The sequence below is a fragment of the Leptodactylus fuscus genome, chromosome 1 (assembly GCF_031893055.1).
Source record: "Leptodactylus fuscus isolate aLepFus1 chromosome 1, aLepFus1.hap2, whole genome shotgun sequence".
NCBI classification, from domain to species: Eukaryota; Metazoa; Chordata; class Amphibia; order Anura; family Leptodactylidae; genus Leptodactylus; species Leptodactylus fuscus.
Genome location: NC_134265.1, coordinates 142,019,165 through 142,032,366, shown reverse-complemented (window position 1 = coordinate 142,032,366; position 13,202 = coordinate 142,019,165). Strand labels below are relative to the sequence as shown.

Here is a 13,202-nt window from a genome sequence, read left to right as displayed (position 1 = left end):
TTCCGTCCAAGGAAAACAGTCCGTGTGTGGGCACCTGGACTGAACTTATGTATAGGGCCATACTGGACTGAATTTGGCCATGCGATAGAAGTCATTGCATCATAGTCAGTTATAATGTAGTCAATCCCCGAACAGCCTAATAGCTATAGTAATTAACTGACTGACGCCATCAGGGAGCTCACTATATTATGACTGGCAATGATACAATGACTTTTATGCACATGGCTAACTTCAGTCCAGGTAGTATGGCCCACATGAATGTTTTCCACAAATTGGGCGTGTGAAAGGGGCCAAAATCTGCAGTAAATCTGCTGTGAATTTGTTGTGAATTTTACTTTGTGTACCACAAAAAGGTGAAATCCATACCAACAGTGTTTAAAGCACTCCAATTGTGATATTTGATGCATTACTTACTCATTTCTTTTATCGTGTTCCTGTCTTCTAAGCTGCTTCACTAAAGATGAAATGATCTATAAGAAAAGCGCAAAATAAAATGTAATAAATTGAAGTGAATCTTTCACTACCTTCACCAAGTCCCGATTTTAGCATCTGTTAATAGACGCCACTCCACTGATTCCAGTGCAGTCGGATGTTATCTCTGGCCCTCACTGCTTCCGAGCAAAATGCGCAGGTAGTTTTGGTGCCTGATATGCTATTTAATCTCTGTAATGTCAGAAGGGCAGTGTCATGCAGGAAATTGGAGATCTAACGCACATCAGAGTGTCACAACTCAGAATCATACCCCTTGCCTGCTCCTGCCTGACACCGCCATCCTCACAGTACAGAGATTTAATAGCATATCAGGAACCAAAGATAACAGCATTCATTGCTGGGGAATGGTAGGGGCTAGAGTAAAAAAAAATTCAATGGTGCCAGAATTAGTGAAGGGGCACCTATTAACTGATGCTAAGAGTTGCAGTTGGTATAAGGTCCTATTTAAAAGGGTATTCCCATCTCGCTTGTTCACCAACCTGCATGCTGTGTGCTCTCTTCACTTCCTGGTTTTCTCGGTACATTGGTGAGTGGGGTTTCACTTGATCTGCTATCTGCTATGTTTGCAGTCAGTAATGAGGGATTGGTTGTAAATGAATTACCACAGTATGAAGCTGATGTAGAGGCTGATGTAGCAGAGCTGGATTTGAGTCAGTTTGCATTACATAGAGGTAATGGACTCGCTATCTCAGCTCTTATCAGCCAAATTCAATTAAACCGACTGATAAGTGGAGGAGCAGGAGATAAAACAGCTCAGCAATATCGGAGCACTCACCTTCCCCCCTGAGAGCAGGAGGTTCATTACTTTTCTGTGGCGGAGCCATAAACAGCTCAGTGCTGCTCCCAGCACTCAGCCCCCCCCCCCCCCCACTCGCTCCCCCCCCTGAGAGCAGGCAGCTAGGTCAAGCTGAGCGCACGGCTGGCTCTGCTTCATTTCTCCATAGGTATGCATTGACAAGCGTTGATTGGCCAGTCTTACAGCATTCGGCCAATCAACGCTGGTCCTGCCGGAGGAGGTGGAGTCTAAAATTGGACCAGAATGGAAACTGGTGTGGACGGCTCTTAGACTCCGCCTCCTCAGGCAGAACCAGCGTTGATTGGCCGAATGTCGTAGACTGGCCAATCAACGCTGGTCAATGCATTCCTATGGGAAAAAGTCCCTTCCGGCATATCACAAGCTGACAGGGGATCCCGACATAATAAAGGTACTTGATGCCCCCAGACATGCTTCCCCTGATGTCCCAGTTGCTTTCCAGGTTGTTGGCATCATTTCCTGGGGTGTCTTAGTGGACTTGGTGACTCTCCTGAGTCGAATGGTGGGATCCCCTGTAGCAAAGCATTTTCTCCCATAGACTATAATGGGGTTTGATATTCGTTCGAATATTGAGATACTATTCGTAACGAATATTGAATCTCGAACATTTTACTGTTCGCTCATCACTAATCATAAACAATACCTTAATAAAATAAAAACAGCCCATCATACTATTAGGGTAAGTTCACATGTGAAATTTTTGCAGTGCGGCCTGCCCGGCAAAACCTGCCATGGAAAACTTACTGCCAGCAGCAAAAAGTTTTCCTGCCGTCATTCACTTCAATGAGAGGTAGCATGGAACCTGCTCAAAGATTGGGCAGAATCCACATGAAGATGAATATTGCGGAAAAAGAAGAGTCTGCCTTCAATTGAAATGAAAGGGAGGTGGAATTTTTTGCTGTGGATTTCACTTCAAAAATTTCACCATGTGAACTGCCTTTAAAGGGATTGTCCAGGATTCATACCTTTTGAGATTGTAACAGCAATGTATTAGTCTTGGAATTCGATACATATTTGTAATTTGATGTTATTACTGGATTGGTCCAGTATGCAGTGCGCATGAGCAGTAGTGCACATGTTCATATACTTCTCCATGTATCACTCATGCACACTGCATACCGGAGTTGTCACCCAACACACACACAGGAGAGGGGTAGAGACTGCATAGAGGAGCCAACCATCTGTGAACATAGAGCTGATGTGCCTTGCCAAAGTTCGATTTTTGTCTCATCTTTCCATCGGACATTCTCGCAGAAGCTTTGTGGCTTGTCAACATGTAATTTGGTTATTATTACTTTTGCCAGATTCAAGTTATCTCTTTCATGAGGGTACCAACAATTTTGTCCACGTATGTAAGTATGAGTCCCGGATGACCCCTTTAAAACAGAGATAATAAAAATGCTTACGTTTTTTAAAAGCTTATCATAGTAGTCAACAGATGTACAACCAAGTTGGGCAAAAACGTAAGTGTCTTCACTTCCTTTTCCAGGTGAAGAAAGTAGGTGACAAAAAAGTCTCTGTGCGTGGATATAAAAAAAAAAAAGTGTTATTTCTCATTTATTTATTTAAACATTATTTATAAAATGTTAATCATTTTAAATATTCATAAATATAATGAGTAAATATTATATATTTATTCAATAATATTATGTAATATGATCTTACTACTAAAAATGGAGTTCAGCACAATAAATTTGTTATTGCTAATAGTATACTTGAGTCATTTATAAAGTTGTTGGAGTGGTTAAAAAAAATAAAAAAAAATATGATGATGAAGTTTGGTTTATAGACTCAACAGTCTTGATCAAAAGACAGAATTTTGAATCCTAGGGTATCAAGTACACATAGTAAATGTTGATCAGGTTTTGGCAAACACTAAGGAGACTAACACAATGTATATTGAACAACCACAGGGAGGCAACATAACACAAGAAATGTTTGGTCTACAACAGATCGGCCTCCATATCCAGTGATGTTACAACCTAATTTTGCTGATATTCAATAAAATGCACATAGGAGTGCAAAACAAAAAACAAAAAAACTAACAGCAAACTAATCATGTCTAAAAATTTTAAGAAAGATTAAAAACTTTAATAAAATGATGTAGTTCAGAGTCTCAAATTATGTCCAAATAAATGAGTGAACCAAATACATATAATAAAATACTGTGAAAGAACTCCTGAGCTGTCAGGTCAATCTAATAAACAAGCTGTTGGTAGAAGTGTTGCTGATGCTTCTTCCCTGGACAATAATATACAGGTTGTCTTTATAAGCTGCTTGTTTGGGTTCTTCCTACCACAAAATTGTGGTTAGGTTATATAGCTCAATGTACCGTAAATGACTGAGATGCTATGACCAGAAGACTTTCTGCAAGCTTGTGATGTTAAAAAAAAAAACACATAAAGGCTGCCACAAAACTGCACTGGACCACACATGCTTGTATTGAATATACACTCGTATGTACAAAAAAGGAGGTGACAAAAAGACTGTGTGTGTGGATACAAATATCTGGCACGTCTTTTCACAACTGATTTTCTTTGGTTTAGGACACGGTAAAGCTAGGTGGACATGACTTGGGCCCGGTTCACATCAGAGTTCGGGTTTCTGTACGGAGAGTCCGCTTGGGCACCCCCCGAATGGAAACCTATATGTATTAAAAAGCAGTTACCTGGGAAAACACGCAGACCCCATAGTCTATAATGAGGTCCATTTGGATGGCCTCTATCAGAATCAGCAGAGGTGCAGATTAAGACTACCATGTGCCCTGAGCTGTATGAAAACGTTGGCCTCCCACCAGGGTAAAGTTTTCAGGGCCTTCTAAAAGGACTGATCATCAGCTGAATGATCATTCATAGGAATGTTTTTTCTCTACCAATTCCCAGCGCACATACAATGTGTACAACATGCACCTGAGATGCTTCCAAACACAAGGATCAGATGAGAGCAGCTGAAGGCCATTTTTTTCTTAATGGCCACGGGTACAAGAGGAGGGCCTTGACTGTGAAAGAGCAGCAGGTTCCCTCACAATGCCGAGTGTAGGAACGCACCACCCACTCTCTGATGCTGCCCCCTTGCTTATGGGAAAAACTAGATGCCACTGTGTGTGTATTTACATGTAAAATTCTAGTGCCATTGCAGACAACTTCTAAGAGGCACGCACTAGATAAACTTGGTGAGACATCTGCGCCACAACTACTCCAATCTGCATTGATAAATCCTGCATAATAGGTTTGTTAAATGTGTCATAGACATGTAATATAAGGTCAGGTTCTGGCTAAAAGGTGCAAGCATGAGAAAAGAAGACATAATAGAGAGTACATGCATCCAAGTGAGTCAGACATCTTTCAGACATGTTCATCTTTCTGTACATTTGTCCAGGGGATTTTAACTTTGAGGAAATACAAGTTTACTTTAAGTGCTTCACTAATATTTACAATGTCTGACGGAAAGGTAGTACAAACATGGTTGGGGCAGGGAGGCTCATTTTCTCACACAGTTATCCTTGTAAATTTAAATCTACGTACATATGTTTTTCTGCAGACAAAAATATGAAGCAAGCTATATATACACATACATATACACTCACCGGCCACTTTATTAGGTACACCATGCTAGTAACGGGTTGGACCCCTTTTGCCTTCAAAACTGCCTCAATTCTTGCATAGATTCAACAAGGTGCTGGAAGCATTCCTCAGAGATTTTGGTCCATATTGACATGATGGCATCACACAGTTGCCGCAGATTTGTCGGCTGCACATCCATGATGCGAATCTCCCGTTCCACCACATCCCAAAGATGCTCTATTGGATTGAGATCTGGTGACTGTGGAGGCCATTGGAGTACAGTGAACTCATTGTCATGTTCAAGAAACCAGTCTGAGTTGATTCCAGCTTTATGACATGGCGCATTATCCTGCTGAAAGTAGCCATCAGATGTTGGGTACATTGTGGTCATAAAGGGATGGACATGGTCAGCAAAAATACTCAGGTAGGCTTTGGCGTTGCAACGATGCTCAATTGGTACCAAGGGGCCCAAAGAGTGCCAAGAAAATATTCCCCACACCATGACACCACCACCACCAGCCTGAACCGTTGATACAAGGCAGTATGGATGCATGCTTTCATGTTGTTGACGCCAAATTCTGACCCTACCATCCGAATGTCGCAGCAGAAATCGAGACTCATCAGACCAGGCAACGTTTTTCCAATCTTCAATTGTCCAATTTCGATGAGCTTGTGCAAATTGTAGCCTCAGTTTCCTGTTCTTAGCTGAAAGGAGTGGCACCCGGTGTGGTCTTCTGCTGCTGTAGCCCATCTGCCTCAAAGTTCGACGTACTGTGCGTTCAGAGATGCTCTTCTGGCTACCTTGGTTGTAACGGGTGGCTATTTGAGTCACTGTTGCCTTTCTATCAGCTCGAACCAGTCTGGCCATTCTCCTCTGACCTCTGGCATCAACAACGCATTTCCGCCCACAGAACTGCCGCTCACTGGATGTTTTTTCTTTTTCGGACCATTCTCTGTAAACCCTAGAGATGGTTGTACGTGAAAATCCCAGTAGATCAGCAGTTTCTGAAATACTCAGACCAGCCCTTCTGGCACCAACAACCATGCCACGTTCAAAGGCACTCAAATCACCTTTCTTCCCCATACTGATGCTCGGTTTGAACTGCAGGAGATTGTCTTGACCATGTCTACATGCCTAAATGCACTGAGTTGCCGCCATGTGATTGGCTGATTAGAAATTAAGTGTTAACGAGCAGTTGGACAGGTGTACCTAATAAAGTGGCCGGTGAGTGTATATATATATATATATATATATATATATATATATATATATATATATATATATTATGCCACCCATTAATAAGTAAAGTCTCAATCTCCCACAAAACTGCTATACTAAATATCTGAAGATGACACAGTAAATGTAAAGGTTGCTTAAGTCTTCAAATGCACTTAAAGGATCACCGCATGCGAGAAGCCTATCTTTAAGACTACTGAGGTACTAGCTGCCACTGAACTGTTACTACATGAAACATTACAGAAAGTAATTCCTGGCATTAGTCAGAAGAAAATGAAGCAAAACCAAGCTTGTTACTTCTATAAAATGATTGTTGCCTTGAATTACATTAACATCAATGGAGTGACCTGAACACATCACATGTACTGATAGTTATCTCCTCTTATGGACCATAAGAACTGAAAAACGGATCCACTCTATGATAGACACAATATAACTGGTCCATCGGGGGTCCATCCTTTGTAACTGAAATTGCTGGATGAAAAAGTCAACCTTGCATGACTTTTTGATCCGGAGATTTTAGATGGATCTGTGCCAAAGACTACAAACAGAGTCTCTGATGTAAATGTGAACCCAGCCATACACGGCAGAGCCAGAGACCACTCTCAGGCCTCTGGCTGCCACACTGACCACTCAGCACCCCATGATCATATTTATGGGGGGCTGTGGGATTAGGAAGGGGAATTTCTTCCCTCTTTCCATCTACTTTACATGCCATGGTCACTATTCAATAAAGAAGGTGTAGGATTAAATTGATGGGCATCGAAGTTATCCGTATTCAGCAATTGCAGCAAGAACTTGTCGGCCAGACCCTGCTGCTGATCATGCTGCTACATTTATGGTGCACGTATGATCACCATAATGAGTATATACGTTACTGAGTGCTACCTGTCTCTTGCTTATGATGGATATATTAGTCATGTAGAGTTATGGGGTTAAGGTTTTATCATATGATAATATAAAAAAAAAATGCTTCTTTGTTTTTACTATAAACAGCTTCACCCAAATCCATTTCTTTTAGGTGGGGATAGCACTTGTATGATTGACAAAGGAAACCCTGTAATCCAAAAAAAAAAAAAAAAAAAGGAAGGAAGTATAAGCACCATAAAAAAACGTAAACCATAATACTGTCAATTACCTGGAATCATGACTAATAATATGGAAAAAATGGAAATTACTGTAATTGAAATCAACAAATAAATTTTCTGGTTTAATTTAAAGGAAACCAGTATTCTGAATGTCAAACGTTTTTGTGTTTCTTTCAAACATGGTTAACCACATTGAACCTAGGTTGCAATCGAGGGAGAGCCAAAAATACTAGAAGAAAAAGACTGTCATTTCTGTTACTATATTTCTTTCACAGATTCCAACTCATTTCCTTGTACCTCAGTGTTACTAGGATAGGAAAACCGATGCTGTGCTGCTACTGTGGCTAAGACCACACAACTTCTCTGTGGAAAACATCCAAGTTCCATCAGTGAGTCACGCTCAGCGCTGGTACGAGGTTCAGTTATGCATGTATGATATCCATCAGGTTTACAAGTTTGCATATGGCTGAGGCAACGAACAGTTAACTGTTTCATGCCAGTAATTTATTCCAAACCCTTGTCCTGTGTAGTAGTCAAAGAGCAAAGCTTGCCTGTGCTGTATACTGCCAAGGCATCCATTTGACTAACAGGTTAATTTATTGTCTGACCCATAAATATGATATTTCCTATGCTACAATTGAACAGCTTCATGCCAAAAGGAAACAGGACACCTTTGGCTGAATCCATGCTAGACAAACAAACGTGCAGAGTTGTTGATTTTTCTTACTCAGTTCTCGTCTAGAGATTTGAGAGTCAAAGCCAGAGAGAGTAGACACCTACAGCAAAGCGTAGCTGCCTTGTGGTTGACAACATACACCAACATCTACTAATGCCAAGCTCAAACCACCTACATTCTAAAGCAGGGGTTTTATTACGTAGATTGCCATATTAATTTCTTAACAAAAATAACAATCATATACATAAGAAACAAGATAACATATTTACATAATGGATTTATCAACAACAACAACAGTAATTTAAGTAGTTATAAGTCTTATTATAGTCATAAGTTATTACTGCTATTACTGAGTTAAGAGGAGGAATTCAGTAGAAAATATCCCCCATAGGTCTTATGCTACACCAAGCAATTTTACGGTTGATCCCAGTACTTCCAATACCTGGAAAGTCCATTCCAAAACTTTAGATACATAGATGTAAGGAGCAGCACTCCTGAACTGATGCAGAATTATCATAGTAACTTAATTTTAGTGGACACATCAAATTAGAGACAAACATGTTAATAAGAGTAGCACTCCTCAATAAAAATTTGCCACATGAGAAAATAGTGTGCAATATTTCAGGAATTCTCCCTTCATCAGGTGTATGTGAATAAGGCATAAGGCCCTTTGGCTCTAGCCTAAGGCTAAGGTCCACATTGTGGAAACGCAGCAATTTTTTGTTGCAGATTTTGCTGTATTTTTTGAGCCAAAGTCAGGAGTGGATTTAACAGAAGGGGCAAGTCTATATGCTTTATTTATACGGTCTATTCCCAGTGGATGTCGGGAAAGGATTAAAGAGGTTATGTGGGGGTTGGAATTTTTTTTTTTTTTTTTTTACTAAGTACATTCATTGTACTGTATCAATTTGCCTAGTGTACAGGAGCCCCATGATTATCTTTGCAGAGTGCAGTGGGGAACAGGGGAGTTGATGGCAGAAGTCTTATTCCTCAGTCTCCCATGCTGATGCCAACTCGCATAACCGACTGCACTCTACTTTATATATCTGGAGTACAGAGGAGTTAGTGATATCATAGAGATCAAGCCTTGCTGTCCAGTATTCTGGAATAAAAAGTCACAAAGTAGAGATTGAAGACTTTTTGAGCTTTACAACATTATGCATTTTTACATCACTCATTTTGCACTTTAGCAGTAAGGTCCGCACTTCTGAAAGTGGAGAGATATTGGTGCTGAAACTAAGGGCACCGATATCTTCTGCACCCAGGGACATATCGGGAAAACTGAATTCAGCGCACTGTCAGCTTTCTAGTGGTATATAATGCCACGGGTGCCAGAGGACTTGAAAGGTTCTCTTTAAAAATGAACCTTCATTGAGGAAGGATTCTTTACTGTATGCAAAGCAGAGGGTGCCATTTGGCTGGAGAGAGCGAGTTATTTACACCCACTAAGGCTACGTTCACATCAGTGCTGCAGTGTCCACCTGAAAATCTTTTTCCTCCATGAAAACAAAGGACCCCATTATAGTCAATGGGGTCTGTTGGACTCCATGTGTTACGGCTATTTCAGCGGTTCACCAACAGACCAGAACAACAGAGAGGCAACGTTTTTACCTAGCGTAATTAGTATTATTACTAATCATGCCCTAAATTACAGTTGTTAGTCTTGGTAGCAGATTCTATATAAGTTGCACAGCTCAAAACATATGTAAATAAAACAATATGTATCAGAAAAATGTTCTAAAAAACCAAATAGTGTGAGCTACATGGAATGCTGTTTACTCCATTTTCGCTGTAAAATAACTGTTGCATGAGGAAAGACTGACTGAAAGTCTTTAGACTGTGACCACCCACATTATGGGAAGCACTATGATTAAAGGGAGTTCTGGGTTCCAATATCTGCCAGCACAGTCTTCTCCATGCTGTAATTATTATATTTGCAGTCTTCTCATAATCTGTTGCATGTGTCGTGGCAAGTCTCCCTCACTTTACCCATACTGGATAAAGCAAGGTGAAATATTTGTAATATGCTGAAGAGAGGCACTAGAAAAATCTAAATTGCAAGTCACCAAAGAACAAAGAATAAAATACATACAAAAGACGACAGTTTGTAAACATTATGTAGCCTCTTTTAATGAACTGGTCGAGTTCAGTACTTTTTACCCAACCCCCCGCCCAATCTAATAATGAGCCAAGTCATTAACCTGGGTCTTAAAAAGGCTGAAACCATGTAAGTTGTGGTTTAAGAGTGCACCAAGAGAACAGTAAAAACAGTCAAATGCATCTGTCACTTTGTTAAGAGATTACACAAATTGGACATTATTGATTAACCCATGGATTTACAATTTCAATACATTGACTTTAAGGAATCTTGTAAAGAAAAGGAAAAGGAAAGAAACAGCAGTTGCTGTACTAATAAAAAGAACTTAAGCATGTCTGTAATGAAAACCAGCGCCAAATAAAAAGAAAAATATGTCCTATAGTATTAGAACATCTGCCAGGCAAAGGAATCATCAGCATCCTCTAAACACAGCAAGTACTCTAGGTAAACCACGACAAGTTCTAAGCTGGGAAAAAGTAGGAACTTGGCCGAGTACTAAACAAACCTAGCCAAGACTCAATGAGAAGGTGATGGACAGAGAAAAGTGCAGATTGTTTGGTTGGGTCACAATTTTCTTCTTGAAAAAAAAAAAAACCTGCACATTTCATAAAGCTTTGAAAAATAGGTCAGCTATAAAGCTATTCATCACTACAGTATTCTAGGTAATAGTCTCCAATACTATACTGGAGATATACAATCATACATTGTGCTGGAAGCCCCACGTTTCACTATGAACAAACAAAGCATATGCAATTTCCTAAACCAAATGTATACATTAATGTCATGATACTAAAAGCATAACTTATACCAATAACTGAGAGCTTTAAAAATCGTGTAAGGTATGGTGACGTTTGATTAAAGGGAATGTCCATGAGCTAAAAAAAAACAAAAAAAAAACCTGGTGGCAGTTTATATAGTAAAGTAATACCACCACAAAACCAACACTTACAGTCATGGCCGTAAGTTTGGGTACCCCTGAAATTTTTACAGAAAATGAAACATTTCTCAAAGAAAATTATTACAATTATACATGTTTTGTTATAGACGTGTTCTTAATTATATTGCGCACTGTGGACAAAGGAACATCAAGATCTCTGGAGATGGACATGTAAACTTGAGATTAGGTTAGGTGATATTTTTTCACAATTTTGGTTCTCAAGTACTCAGACAGTTCTTTTCTCCTCTTTATATTCTTCATGCTTAGTATGGCACACACAGACACACAATACAAAAATTGAGTCAACTTCTCTTCTTTTTATCAGGTTTCAAGTGTGATTTTTATATTGCCCACACCTGTTACTAGCCACAGGAGAGTTTGAATGAGCATCACCTGCTTGAAAGAAAATTATTTACCCACAACTATGAAAAGGTGCCAACAATGACACCTAACGTGTCTGTTTTAGAAACTAATTGTGGAACATTTTTTTACATAAATGTTTTGTACCATTTATCTGTTATTCCTGCTAGCAATTTTGAACAAATTAACAACCGTGTGTTACCAGTTGGTGGCGTTACCATAGCTAGTCTAACATTGGTCTGTTAAGGCCTGCAGTGTTAGGTTGGGTAGAGACACATCCCTTTGAAAAGTTGTCAATTATTTATACATTTCTAGGCATAGTAACAAAGGAGTGACACAATGCAGCGGTATTAGAAAAAAATGTTCCAGAATCGTTATTTCATAAGGCATGCAAGTATTTATAGTAGTAAAAAAGACAAATCAGGAGTTGTGACAGGTTCTCTTTAAATCACTTTCCACTAATCCCATAATTACATAGCCACAGTGGTCATGTGCCATACCTACTGCCACCACTGCTCTGGATGGTAATAGACTGTAGTTGTCATATGCCCTAAGCATGTCATCAGTATTGCTATGTAAACAAAGACAGGCAGGGACCAAGGGAGCACCAGTACCAGAGTGGAAGGTGATTTAACAAGTGGAAATTGTATATCTTGTTTCTATATATATTCTATAGCCAGGTTTTTTCACTTTGGACAACCACAGGTGACGTTTGTCAGTGACATCGCAGTTAATTTCCTGAGGCCGCTGATTGGCCTTGCAGTCACGTTCAACTCAAAGTTCTTTCGGAACAAGCCCTGGGACACCGCTGACCTGCACAGCAGCAGGGTACGCCAAAGCACTGAGGACAGGTGAGTATGTAGTTTTTTATTTATTTATTTTTCACCTTCCCCAGCCTACAGGAAAAAAAATATTTCTAGGACAACTCCTTTAAGAAGCGCTGCTTTCTATTTCTAGGATATTTTATTTAATAAAGAGTTACCGGTAAATATGTAAAACAATTCAGTTGCTGGGAATACATGACTTGTGAAAATCAATGCTACCAGTGCTCTAGTGCCCAGCAAGCATTAGATCACTATTGTTTGTGATCTGTATTTAGACAAATGCAGGGAGGACACTGTATGATGCCCATATCATCCGGAGAATCCATCATTAAATGAATCTATCTTATATGGGCTTCTCGCAACTTTGGAGAAAAGTGTCCATAACATGCAAATACACTACATGTGGTTTCATATATAGAACTGTTTCCAACCATGTTTTACAAAGGTTTAAATTTGGTTATTCATTAATTTTTTGTGGCCAAATTTTACTTTAAGGAGGACCTTTAATGTCCTAATGAAACTGTGTTTTTATATACTGCTAGAAAGCCGACAGTGCACTGAATTCAGCGCACTGTTGGCTTTCCAGGTATGTGCCCCAGTGGAGGAGATATTGGTGCTGCTAGTTCTTTCCCCACTGTCAGAGGGGCATTCATCATAGCTCAATGTCATCGCTGGGATGTGAGGAACGCACCTTCTCCCCAAACAGTACTTGTCCATAGACTAGTACTAGGGGAAGGGAGAAGCGTTCCTCACAGCTAAACGTCATGGCAGTGCAGTAAGGAATGCCTCCTTTGACAGTACAAGGCTTTGTGAGAGTACTGCCGGGGGACGTTCCTTACAGCCCAGCAATGATACTGAGCTATGAGGAACGCCCTTCTAACAGTGGGGAGAGATCGGTGCCAAAACTAATAGCACCGATCTCTCCTCCCCCAGGGCATATACCGAGAAATCCAGTCAGTGCACTGTTGGCTTTCTAGCAGTATATAAAACCGCACTTTCATGAGGACATGAAAAGTCGTCTTTAAAACCTGTAGTGCATTATGAAACATATCAGAATAATGTCATTTTCTGGTGTAGTACTTTTGTACTTTGTGGCTCTCTACAGATTTCATA

The 13,202-nt window shown here is 40.0% G+C and overlaps 1 protein-coding gene across 2 annotated transcripts in view; it reads right to left on the bottom strand.

Annotated features, from left to right (window-relative positions):
* Positions 1 to 13,202, bottom strand: part of FANCC (FA complementation group C) — a 113,472-nt gene that overhangs the window by 59,510 nt on the left and 40,760 nt on the right. For both annotated transcript variants that reach the window (XM_075277732.1, XM_075277741.1), the window contains exons 5-6: positions 2,713 to 2,823; positions 415 to 470 (exon numbers count right to left, since the gene is read on the bottom strand). In XM_075277732.1, the coding sequence (XP_075133833.1) occupies positions 415 to 470; positions 2,713 to 2,823 (167 nt within the window). The remainder of the gene's footprint in view (positions 1 to 414; positions 471 to 2,712; positions 2,824 to 13,202) is intronic.